The sequence below is a fragment of the Amblyomma mixtum genome, chromosome 2, assembly GCF_055824585.1.
Source record: "Amblyomma mixtum isolate Tamu chromosome 2, ASM5582458v1, whole genome shotgun sequence".
NCBI lineage: Eukaryota > Metazoa > Arthropoda > Arachnida > Ixodida > Ixodidae > Amblyomma > Amblyomma mixtum.
In genome coordinates, this window is record NC_143013.1 from 184,533,894 (window position 1) to 184,546,925 (window position 13,032).

A 13,032-nucleotide genomic window follows, 5' to 3' on the forward strand; every position below is an offset into this window, starting at 1 on the left:
TTTTAGCAATATTGTTCGACGCTCGATATTTTTCAGCAACCCACATTCCTGGCATGACGCACTTCCAGCAAACACTGAATTTCCGAAAAAAAAAGAAATTAGGGACGGTTTTTTATGTCGTTTTTGCATATGTTTAGAAGTTTTCTCACAACGTGTCACAAGCTAACAGGCTCTTTTACCAAGCTGCCTATTCTCATTATTTATGTGGTTAGCTTTTGATTCACCATATTTAGGCTATTTTAAACAAAACGGAGTACGTTGTTTCTTTGCGGATCATTATTGAGCGCTATAGAGATATACTACTGAAAAGAAATAAATTTACCTCTGGAGTTTTAGCATTTTCGCGTCAAAAGTTTTATTTGGTCAGAAGAAACCATTTTTTGATGCCTAGATGCACATAGAATGCACTGGCAACGCATGTCAAGTTGCGAAGCGCTACTCCTTCGAAAGCAAATTTAATTACCTGTTATGTTATCATGCAGTGTAACACTGTTAGTTTTGTTAAGGAGCAGGAACATCTATAAGGAACATCTATTGAATAATACTGCATCTAATATTGTGAGTGACGACGAGGTGAACGAAGTGTCTCGGTGGTGCGATTGTTCTGGGTTTGGGAGCCCTGTACCCTGTGCTCTGTGCAGGCCCTGTGCTCTCGGCCTGTGCGCTCTGCCAGGGTCGTTCTTCCATCGTTCTCGCCTTTGTCAACGTAACTTCTTAGGTGGAGGTGCGGATTTTACACTCAGCCCACCACGGACCTTCGGAGTGGTCGTCCGACGGACTCTACCACCATGGCTCAACCCGACGAGTCAAGGAGCGCCACTACCGCTACTTCCGTCGTCATGGCTTCTCCTCGCTGCCTCGGAACTTTTTCCGGCACTGATGGCTCAGATGTGGAATACTGGCTTAGACTCCATGAACGCGCCAGCACCTATAACAGGTGGCACCCTATATTAATGTTCGCCAATGTCATCAAAACTTTGCTCAATTCCTGGGCGAGGGTGTGGCTCATCACTGAATAGTCAGCACCAGTATCAAGTAAAGCGATGGTGTCAGTTCCGTCAATCGTCACACACAAATCAGAAGTAGCGCGTCGGATGCTGTCGCTACCCTGCCCCGGTGAGGAATCAGCGTATCGGTATATCGGCGGCGGAGGATCTTCAGTTTTCCCGACAGCAGCGGCCTTGCCTCCGGAGACCGCTGGAATTAGTTTTCCCGATGTGGACTGGGGGAACGCCGCTCAGGCGTCTCGGCGAGGGCATGGGGAACGGTAACGCAGCGAGGTGACGACCTAGGATCGTAGCGACCGTATGTCCCAGGCCTCTGACGGGCCGACAGATGAGCTTCAATTTCGAATGGTCGTTCGCCATTCCGGGGGCAAGGGTCGTCGGGCGCGAAACCACGCAGACCCACTCGGCGGTACGGGCAGGCCCTGTAAAGATGTCCCGCCTCACCACAGTGGTAGCAAAGGGGCCGCCGGTCCGGTGCACGCCACACATCACACTTCCGTGGCCGCTGGTAAGCTGGTCGATCAGGCACACGGGAAAGACCAGACGGCTGCGCTGCGTGAGTCGCGGTATTCACGTCGTAGCCTGACGTTGGGGCCCGGCAGAGGACAGACGCATAGGTAGGTCTGACCTCAGTCTGTCTTGGGATCTCAGGCAGTTGTTGCTGCTGTGCTGCTAGGCGCACCTCGTCCCGGACGACTTCAGACAGCGATGTAACAGACGGCGCGCTGGGAGGCAGCTGGAGGGCTTGTAATTCCTCCCTGACGATCGACCTGATTAGGTCCCGTAAAACGGCCGCATCACTCCCTAGCGGCATCGAAGAAACAGCGGGCCCAAGCGTGCTTACATCCCGATTGTACTGCCGGGCTCGTTGCAGGAGCGTCGTCTCCATTGTAGTCGCTTCCGTGAGGAATTCGGCAACAGTACGCGGTGGACTGCGCACAAGACCGGCGAAAAGCTCCTGCTTGACCCCGCGCATGAGGTGGCGAAGCTTCGTCTCCTCCGCCATGGATGGGTCAGCACGCTTGAAGAGGCGTGTCATGTCCTCCACATACATGCGGACGCTTTCGTTAGTCCGCTGGTTAAGGCCGATTCACACGACGGACCGTTCGCCCGCGGCCCGCGCACTACGTGTGCATACGTCAGCACTTTGAGGGGCGCGCTGTCGGCCGCCATCCATCCATGCATCCAGCGCGCCTCTCAAAGTGCTGACGTATGCACACGTAGTGCGCGGGCCGCGGGCGAACGGTCCGTCGTGTGAATCGGCCTTTACGGGAGCGAAGCGCAGCTTCAGCTTTCTCCCGGCGGTCTGCGTTGGGGAATGTAGCTAGGAGATTTTGGCGAAATGCCTCCCAGGTGGACAGGTTGCTCTCGCGGTTCTCGTACCATGTCCTAGCGGAGTCCTCGAGCGCAAAATACACGTTATGCAGCTTACGGTCGTCGCTCCAGCCGTTGTAGCGGGCGACTCGATCGAAGGTGTCTAGCCAGTCTTCCGCATCTTCGTACACGTCACCGTGAAAAGATGGCGGTGTTCGCGGCGTGTGGTAGAGGATGGGCGCCGGGGACCTACTGTCTGTGGCCATTTCCGGTGGGACCGCCGGTCGAGGCTGCGTCATCCTCGTCGGGTTGGCAAGAGGCCCGAACTCAGGCGACTCACCGCGGAGGCGGCGGCTTGGGCGCTGATGGACCGGTGTGAGTTCCGTCTTTATCTCGTAGGTGTACGCAGGTCGGGAAGCGTACCCAGCACCTCCACCAGATGTGTAACAGTTGCTACACTGAAAAGTAACTGCAGCGGCTGAACGAGGGCACCAGAGAAACGGACCTCCACTTCAGCGTCGTCTACTTCTTGCGGCTGCGATCTTTTTCCTCTTCTACGTCAAATCCTCGTGTCAATATTACCTCAATAGTACGGCACGAGTGTGGTGTGAAACCCGAAGAGGACCTAACAAGCCGGGACAACTTCAAAGAGAAGTTAAGAGCCCTGTTCGGTAAGCCTGATAATCGGCAGTTCGGCGCCAAAAAAAAATAGCTTGTGTCTCGAGAACAGTCTCCGACGGAAAGTTAAGTGCCCTACAGTCAGAACAACCTGGCTCTTTGCCACAAGGTCGTGGGCATAGAAAATCTACACCCTATATCGGTGACCTCTTGCGTGGGCAAGGTGATGGAGCATGTGGTTCTCAACAGGCTTCAGGACTATGTCGAGGATCGTGAGCTGCTACCGCACACAATGATTGACTTTAGGTTCTACTTGTCAGCGTAAGACATTATGATATTGCTTAACAGGGACATAGTGGACCCAGAGTATGGTACAGGGACTAAAGCCGTTTTGGAACTTGACCTGAATAATGCTTTCGATAAGGTGACCCACGAGACCATTTTAAACAACCATTCGGACATAAACACAGGAGGCGGGACCTTCCAGTATATTAAATATTTCTTTAACAGTGGAACTGCTGAAATTTGGGTGGGGGAAATTAAGTCTGACTCCCTACCTCTGGGTAGAAGAGGGACGCCGCAGGGTTCGGTGCTTGCGCCGTTCCTATTTAATCTTGCTTTAGTTAAGTTGACGCCGAGGCTGGAGGAGCTTCCGAGGCCAAAACTCACGTTTTACGTGGACGATATTATGTTATGGGTTACCAGAGGCAATGATGACCAGCTGGAAGACGTTGCAGCGAACAGTAAATGTAACAGAGGAGCTCGCTGGGGAGGCTGGACTAAGCTTGTGGTGCGAGACAGACCCAGACTAGTGCACGTGAGGCGCTACCGTCCCACCGCCTCCGCTGTAAGTGAAAGGGGGGGGGGGGCTACTGGTCGCCGAGGTCTTGGTGTTGTACTTGCAGGCGAACGGAAAGAATAAGGAACACTTAAAGCCGTTCGAGAACACGGTAATTGCTGCGGTGTCTGATTAGGAGAATAGCCAACCGGAAGACGAGGACGAAGTAAAGAGACATGTGTAAGCTGGTGCAGGCATTCCAGGGTGGTGTGTGCGCTTCCATACCTTAAGCTGGATGTCACGGAGAGGGGTAAGGCAGCAGCTATGATCAGCAACGCGTACAAGGCTGTTTTGGGCTTACCAAGCAATGCATCCATCGGTCGTTTATTGGGTTTGGGGGTGCATAACACCTTGGATGAGTTAAATGAGGCGCTTCTAACAATACCGATGGCTAGGGGCTGAGAGAAACAGTCTAGAGAAGATCGGCATAGGGGTGGAAGCTCCACCGGTATTTAGGAAACACTGTTACTGAAGCCGGTACGCAAGGAGTTTTACATTAAGCCTTTACTGAAAAACATGCTCCCGGTGCATCATCAAGACAGAAGAAGGGCGAGGGCGAACGCTGTACACAATGTATGGGAAATATGAAGGAGCTGCCTATTTGGACGCTGATGAGTATAGAAACAGGCAAGCATTTGGGAGAGTGGTAGTTGACCCGCGGGGACACTCGATCGCATCCAAGACGGTCAGAACCAATCCCTGCCAGACGGCGGAGGAGACAGCAATCGCCCTAGCGATAGCTAGCACAGAAACTGATCTAATTTTCAGTGACTCGAAAACGGCCCTCTGCAATTTCGCGAGGGGCAGGATATTGACGGCGGCATCTCGGCTTTTGAGCCGAGTAAGACGTGGGGTTATGTGAAAGGTTGAGGTGGTATGGTACCGGCGCATTCCAAAAAACCTGGGAGCGAGGCCGCTCACGCATAAGCTCTAGGTTTCGTCAACCGAGTCGGTGAGCCGCCTGTTCCGGAAGGGTACATGAGAGATGGGCTGAGGTCCTTCCATGACATCACAAATCACTACAAAGTGAGCCGGAGGCTTTTCCGGCCGCCAGATAAGACATTGATCAAAGAGCACGAGTGTGTTCGGAAAAGACTGCAAACAAGATATTTCCTGAGTCCCTGTATACTCAGCAGACTGTAGCCACGAGAGGTGAAGCCGGAGTGTAAATGGTGTAGGGACTCGGCGACATAGGATCATATCCTGTGGGAATGCAAGAAACAGCCTCCTCAAAGTGGCTCTCTTGCAGTGTCCTCTTGAGCAGTGGGAGGCCGTGTTAGCCAGCTCAGACACGGCCGTCCAGGTCCGGACCGCGGACTGGGCCGCCCAGGTCGCCGTCAGTCGAGGACTGATCGCCATCTAGCGCAAACCCTTCTACACGCGCTTTTGACGGAATAAAATTTTTCCTCCTCCTCCTCCATTCAAGAGACCGAATGGGAAGAATTACTGCGTAAAAAGCTACGGCGTCACCGTGGTGCAAAAATTAACATTATTTCAGCGTTTTTGTGACTTGTGACCTGCAATACATGAAACTTCAATGCTAGATGCTCCATCCGCGCAGCGGTGGGTCGAACTCAATATAGCCACACAATGATTTACTTTCTTCTTAAGTGTGTCGGTTCCAGCAGACATGGCCAAATTGATCGTCACGATGTTGCAATGATCGCCACGCGACGGCACACATTTACTCATCAACACGGTATTCTTCACTCCGCTCGCTGGTTTATTCCTCACTGCGCAAGCCTTCGCTCACCAAGTCGGCCAACTGCTTTATGACTTCTGTTTCCGCTTCTTCACCATTTCTTGCGTTTTTTCCTTTCCTTGCAGAACTTAGCAGTGGCTGTTCGTGCCTGCTTCCTCTATTTTATTTATAACACCGGCGAGTCGACGGAGAAGTGCGGCTTCCCGCCTTTCATATTCGCCTCGTGTGCATCGCAGAAAGAACGTCTTCCACGGGAACCTTCCCCTTAAGAACTAGCGCTCTAAAACAGGAATCTGTAACCAGGCAAGAAACGTTAGCCAGGAGTACGGTTCGGGCCTCCTTCCTCACCTTCAGACCATTATCTTGCCATCCCTCGGGCTCATCCAATTATGTCTTTTCTCTCTCACCCTCGCCCTCGTTTTTGGTCTTTTCGCTCGTAATTTTTGCGCTTTTTTCGCGTGATATCTGCTCTCATATCAAAGGAATACGCAAACTGAACTAAAGAAATGACAGTATCATTTCGAGAGCCCTGTAATTTGAGAGAAACCAATCAAAACGGACATGTAGGTTTCACCCTCCCGCAGTAAAGGCGTCGTTCTTGTCTTCCGAGCGTAAAGGGGCACAAGCGGAAACATGATGAGGCTAAAGTCATACTTAAACCGGCCCCTCGAAGAGCCGGTTTCAGTTTCGAGTTGCAGGCAGCCGATGTTTCATCTCATAGATCACGGCTGATGTTTATCGCTTCAGGACGTCTGTTACCTACCCGACGTGCTTTGAACCTAACTTCATATTACAGCCGCATTTGTACAGCTACACCAACAAGAAGCGCGTAAAAAAATTGTCTGTCTAGCCGTTAGCACATATATTTAAAGATGCACAGCGCGAGAGCGACTGACGAGCAGAACGAATGCTGCAGCGCGTGCCTTTTTCGATGTGAGAGAGATTGTGGACGAGAAAGAGGAACGGAGGGCAAGCGTTATTAGGAGTCAACTGCACCAAAGGTCAAGAAAGAAAGCCTAATCAGGCATAATTTAGTAGAACACGATGTAGTAATTTTAAAAGGCTTGCCATACCTTATGGAAGCACTCATGTGAACCAAAACACCGTCACCACCTCAGCAGATATTAGCCGCGCCCTCGCTCCGGTCCTATAGAAACATAATTCAGTAAAGAGGTCAGTGTAACGTCGACTGCCTGATGTAAGTTTCCACCCATTCTTCCTTAAATTTATCTCAACTGATACTACAATTTGGGCTTAGAGCGCGGCAACGTGCATCACAATAAAGCGCAGCGTTGGAGACGCTAGCCCAACGGCACGACACAGAGCTGAGCAGAAGAGGCTGCGTACATACATGTTGTTAGTAGCCAAGTCCTGTCATCTCCCAGTATCGTCCCATTACAATGCGAAAGGCCCTTCTTTTTTAAACGTCTTTTCCGAAGACTTCACTTGAGTGCAGTGGGGTAATGCGGTTACCCTGGGGCTTGCCCCGAATTCCTCTCACAATAAAGTTCTTCTCTCTCTCTGGTTGTCTTCTCGTGCAGGTGACGGCGGAACAGGCAGCCATTATAGTGGATAAAGACGAGAAGGACGAAATAACGAGAACCAAGGTGAAAACCAAAACTGAAAACTGTGCTGACGCCTAATTTTTTGCATTTCCAAAGCCTGACTTTCAGGACAAGGATGCTCACTTCGGGTGGCTTCACTTCAGGGCGCCCGATACTCCATTCAGCCCCTAGTGGATATCAGGGGTGCCGGTGCGGCGGCTGGCGCACTTGGCCCACTGAGGTCGGAGTGTGCTCAAGCCGCCGAATACGTCGCCGGCTAAGCACCTGAAGGGTGACTTTGGCCAAACCGTAAATAAATAAAATAGGCTGGTTCCACTCTTCAGGAAAGGTAATACGAATTCTCCCCTTAACTAGACCAAGTTAATTTACAAGCATTCCTTGGAAACTTCTAGAGCACATTATACATTCTAACCTCGCTTCTTTTTTTGGAACGTAACACTTTCTTAGGCTCCTTTCAGAACGGGTTCCGAAAAAATTTTGCTTGCATGACTCAACTCTTATCTTTCACTAATGTCCTAGCGTCGTCTTTAGATACTGGTTTACTAACCGACTGCATATTTCTTGATTTCACAAGGCTTTTGATAAGGTATCTCATCACTTACTCCTTCTTAAAATGAGTTCCCTGAATATTGACCCAAATCTTCTTAAATAGATTGAATGTTTCCTGACTAACCACACCCAGTTTGTATCAGCTAACGACTCTCTATCATCCCCATGTGCTGTGACATCTGGTGTTCCCCAAGGCTCTGTTCTGTCAAGGCTAAGGTATGATGTTCCGATTGGCATTAACTCTTCCGTTAAGCTTTTTGTTGATGACTGTGTTCTTTTTCGTGCAATACATAAAATTAACGACAGTTCCCTCCTTCAGTCCGCTCTTGATAAAGTCTTAATTTGGTGTCAGAGATGGTCTATTGTTCTCAGTCCATAAAAGCGCAAAATTATGTCCATCTCACACCAATCTATTCCGTCTAAAGCATTCGATTACAATATTAATGCAGTTTCATTACAGAACTTTTCATCTTATAATTATCTGGGTGTTCACATCACTAACAACCTATCCTGGCGCATGCACATGGAATATGTTATTAACAATGCAAACCGTGCCCTTGGTTCATACGCAGAAACTTCTCTCAGGCTCCATACCGTTTCAAGTTACATTTATATCAGACACTAATACGGCCAAAGCTAGAATACGCATCATCAATATGGGACCCCGCACAACTCACTTTAATCGATGCTAGATAATCTGTTCAGAATCGGTCAGCTCGCTTCATCCTTTCCAATTATTCTCGCACGGCTAGTGCTTCTTTGATGAAAACTAAACTTGGTCTGACTAATCTCGCAGTTCGCAGAAATATTTCACGCCTCAGTTTTTTCAACAACATTTTCATTCATAACAAGACACTAAAACAGGAATTTTTTTCTTCTGTGCCATCATACCTGTCATTACGTGTTGATCATCCGCCTAAAGTTTTCATCCCAACTTGTAAAACGAATGTTCTTTTTAATTCTTTCTTACCAAAGACTAGTACTGAGTGAAACCATCTTCCACCCCATATCGCCTGCATTGAAGACGCGTACTCTTTCAAGCCACTTATCACCAAGGATATCATCGAACAAGCGTCGTCATCATGATTTTTTGCCGTTTGCCTATACTTTTTACGACGTATTTTTTTTTTCTTTTTTCACCCACCCTCTCCATAACGCCCTGCGGGCCCTGAGGGTATTGTAATAAATAAATGAATATATTGCCACGATCAGCTGCGCTGACCACTGGAGGAGTGCACATAGATATTGCAGCAGCCGATCACGCCTGGTGTTAAACTGCAACAATCGGAAGTGTATTCGGAAGTGTAACTTTACCCATCAAATTGGTCGTCGCCAAATCGACTGTCTTTGGCCACGAGGCAGTGCTTCTTGGTACGCCGAAGTGGTCCATGAAGAGGACGAAGAACAGACCGCTGTTGGTCTGTGGGATGGACACGAGGAGACTCATACATGCCGCGATGAACGGAACCGTCCAGCAACTGTCGACGAACCCAGCTGGTGGCTGTAGGCCGGTTTTCGCAGACGATATCGGAGGCGTAACCATCGTTCACTGCACAGTACAAAAACAATAAGAAAGAAACACGCATAGGAAAGTTACTAGCTTGTAGCGTGAATGTATAGCTTTGGCTGGCGTGGAGGAAGGCAGGAATTCCATAAAATGTGGTTTTCTTTCGGCGAAATCCGGGGGAGGGTGGGGCCGGGGGGGGGGGGGGGGGTAGTGATTATGAGGTAAGTGTCCTTTCATCAACCCACGCTATCAGAGCACTTGATGGCGGTTCGTCCCGTTCGGGACTCTATCTCTAGTTCCTGTAGACCATGCCGCGGTGACTCGATCTACACATTCCGAGCATTCTTAGAAACTTCAATTTATTGCCCTGTGCGGCCGATTTCCCTAACTAAATCGAATTAACGTCCGGCAGCCCGCCTTTTTTTTTTTAATTCTCCCCGTACGGTGGGGGGAGTCGACCAACGCGTGGAGTGCCTTTCACCCAGTCCCGTGGCTGCTTGCCGCTCTGCCATCGGCGGAATAATACGTAGTAATCCGTAGTAGCAAATAGTCCACGCGTATTTTTATTTCTGCGGGCTTATTTTGCAGCTATATTATCTTCGAATGAAACTATTTATTCACGGAAACCTAAAAAACAAAATAAAGCAAGGCCTCTACGGAGCTGGCTGAAAGGCACTCCACGCGTTGGTCGACTCCGCCCACCGTACGGGGAGAATTCAAAAAATAAAGGCGGGAGCCGGACGTTAATTCGATTTACTGAGAGAAATCAACCGCACAGGGCAATAAGTCGAAGTTTCTAAGAATGCTCGGAACGTGTAGATTGAGTTCCCGCGGCACAAAGGCGAGTTCAGATTCCTCTTCACACCACCTTTAAGGGAAAACAGTTCGGTATCAGCAGCAGCCTTTACCTAGGAAACTTCCACAATGTGACGACCCTACATACTTCTTGCGTTGATGCAGGAGAGACAGGCAACGAGACACCGTAAAACACAGCTTCAACAAAATACATGTACTCAATAGCTATATGCAAGGTTACTGCACGAAGACTGGGGCTTAAGTCTTATATGCATTTGGGGATTTCCCTGCAAACTCACTGTATGGGGCAGTCTGTTTCAAAGTGTTGACCGCCCTTTCTCCCCGCCTCTTCCTGAATGCATTTCGCTTGGACAACTCGGACGATTTCCAAGAAAACTTCTTGAAGTCCATCTGGTTGGGTTCGAAGCAAACGTTGAGAAATGCTCGCACCTGGTTAATTATTCAGTTTCTGCCCATCATTTCCGGACCAACTCGGTTCCTTCATCAGAGGTGAATGAGAGGCGAGCAAGCAGCAGCAGGGAGAGACCTTCACTTTCTCTTTGTTATTACGTGGCGAAGGCCGTTAACATACGCTGAGAAAAGCGTTCCCGGAGTCCTGTTTATCGTAGCCTTTGTAAGCCGGATGTTTCATGACTCGATCTGACGCCTATTGAACGGATACGCTCCAAGGCCAACACACTCATTTTGCCAAAAAACTATTTTGTGGTCGGACCTCTCGACTCGCCGTGGTGGCTGAGTGGTAAGGCGCTCGTCTACCGGGCCGCAGTACCCGGGTTCGAACCCGACCGCGGCGGCCGCGTTTCGATGGAGTCGAAACGCAAGAGGCGTCCGTGTGCTGTGCGATGTCAGTTCACGTTAAAGATCCCCAGGTGGTCGAATTTTTTCCGCAGACCTCCACTACGGCACCCCTTTCTCGCTTTCTTCTTTCACTTTCACTTTCCTGCCCTCCCTTACGGCGCGGTTCAGGTGTCCGCCGATATATGTGAGACAGATACAGCGCCATTTCCTTTCCCCAAAAACCAATTTACCAATTTATTTACCTTCTCGCTGTACTCTGCAGGTCTTTCATTTACGGGGTGTCATTTTTGTATTGCCCGGTTCTGTGACTGGGATCTTTTTGTCTCACCGATTTATGAGGCCGGGCACTCGGAGCACGGAATTTTGTAGAGAAAGCCCAGCTGCTTCTATCTGTGGATACGGTCTTTGGGCCATGGTAGAAAGCAGCTCATCGATGAGCCGGATTTGTGAGCCACGCAGATGTTTTCGTAGGATCCGTGACAGCGCCTACCCGGCACCCGTCACCTAAGGATGCACATGCGAGTGCGTTTCGTTGCTTCTGTGATGACTGTCCTTCCTATCCTCCGGAATGCACGGCGGGAAACACGTTGAATAAAGCTTTTTGTATGTTGCCATTCTTCTGCAGACGGGCGAACTTGATGGCTTTTATGATAATTTTATTTATTGGTTAAGGGCATAAAGGGAGTTCTGGGGAGCAAACGGACTTGGCTCTCATTAGAATAGTGAAGTTGACTGATGCTTTGTAGTTAATGGGATGATTTAAATTACAAGTTAAGTAGCGGCCGGTATGATACGGCTTCCTATGCACAATGAACTTTAGGTCTCCCCTTTGCTTTCTTATGAGAAAGATGGCAATGCGTTGTTCTTTTCACGTTCCATTCTTAATTGTTTAGAGGGCTCGACCGAGTTCAGATGTGCAAATAAGGTTTCCACCTCTCATATCATTAGGATGCAGAAGCAGTCAGCGATGTCTATAGTGAGTACTCTTGATTTTTCCTGAAATGGATGCAGTGCTTTTTCTCCAGCGGCCTCTATCGTCAAGTTGGCTGCAGGCACCGAGAACGCAGCGCCTATGGCACTGCCGCTGGTTTGCACAGAGAATTCTCCTTTAAATGAAAAAAAGGCTTGGTGTTCAAACAAAAACTGCAAGAGCCGGCAAAGTTCTTCCGAGGACAGACTTGCTCTAGTGCCTCGGTCAGCGTCTGCCTATAAGACTTGTTTCACTGTGGCGACGGCGCTGAGCGCACGAACGTAGTAAATAGCTAGAAGAGCCGAGTGCACGGACGGGTGTATGGTGTCATACGAAGTACTCTCGCTGTTTATCAACCTTTCGTGCTCACGTGCTTTCGAGGGCCCACAAAGGAAAGATGCAGTCGAAGATAATGGCCCTCCAGGGCCAAGTGAGGCTCGTCAGAAATCGCGTCCTCATAGTCAACTATAGGCAGCATTTGCAGGGTGTTCCCGTAACTTTAGCCTAAGTCTAGAAAATAACACATCGGAAGTGCGTGAAACAAAAAGCCTATTGTTTGCTGCGTGCGACCCACCTGTAAGTGATATCTTTTCAATCCCGGTTAATTAATTATTACGTCAGGTTAATTACGCACATAGTGAAATATTGATTTCAGGAACAAACGCGTTCCGTTAAGTTTTATAGGGGCTCTTAAAAAGCCGTATCAGATGTTTCTGTAGCAAAGTGCCTGCTGCGTAGTGCTTTTTTCCGGCATAACAACAACATCCATGCGAAATAATAAACCACGCAGCTGCTCTCATGTGCTGCCGTATTTTGAACCGTGTTTTCAACGAAAATGGTGACCGTGCTTATCTAGTCGAAGTAAGCGGCCAAAGCTGCTGACAGGATCGGCCTGAAAACGTGTCACGAACGCAGAAAGTGCACGCCGCAATCTCCGATAAGAGACATGAAGGTAGTCGAAAGACATCTGAGGCAAAACTATTATACAGAGACACAGAGAACACAAAACGGAAAGGAAAGCAGGGAAACCGCGTAGTTCAAGGTACCTCTTTTTTTTTTGTATAACACTCTCTGTCTAAGTGAGTGGTGGCGACTGACGTGAGCTACGATACACTTGCGCAAGAAAGCGGCCCCATGGTTTGTTTTTGGCTTACTCTATGTGTTGGGAAAAAAATGACCTGGAAAGACGGACGCTACTACATGAAACTGACTCCGCTGCTTATAAATTTAATTATATGTGATAACTAATCAGGCGTAGACATGACGACGAACAACTAGTATTTTGTTAGCAGTGTGAGAATGTTAGCACGTGTGGATGCCGACATGGGGAATCTTTCACGCACCTGTG

At 49.1% G+C, this 13,032-nt stretch overlaps 1 protein-coding gene across 1 annotated transcript in view; it reads right to left on the reverse strand.

Annotated features, from left to right (window-relative positions):
- The window catches only part of LOC149361799 (monocarboxylate transporter 12-B-like), a 36,444-nt gene that overhangs the window by 19,633 nt on the left and 3,779 nt on the right, over positions 1-13,032 (reverse strand). Inside the window, exon 2 of the mRNA XM_089572825.1 lies at positions 8,908-9,142. Within this exon, the coding sequence (XP_089428951.1) occupies positions 8,908-9,136 (229 nt within the window). The 5' untranslated portion in view covers positions 9,137-9,142. The remainder of the gene's footprint in view (positions 1-8,907; positions 9,143-13,032) is intronic.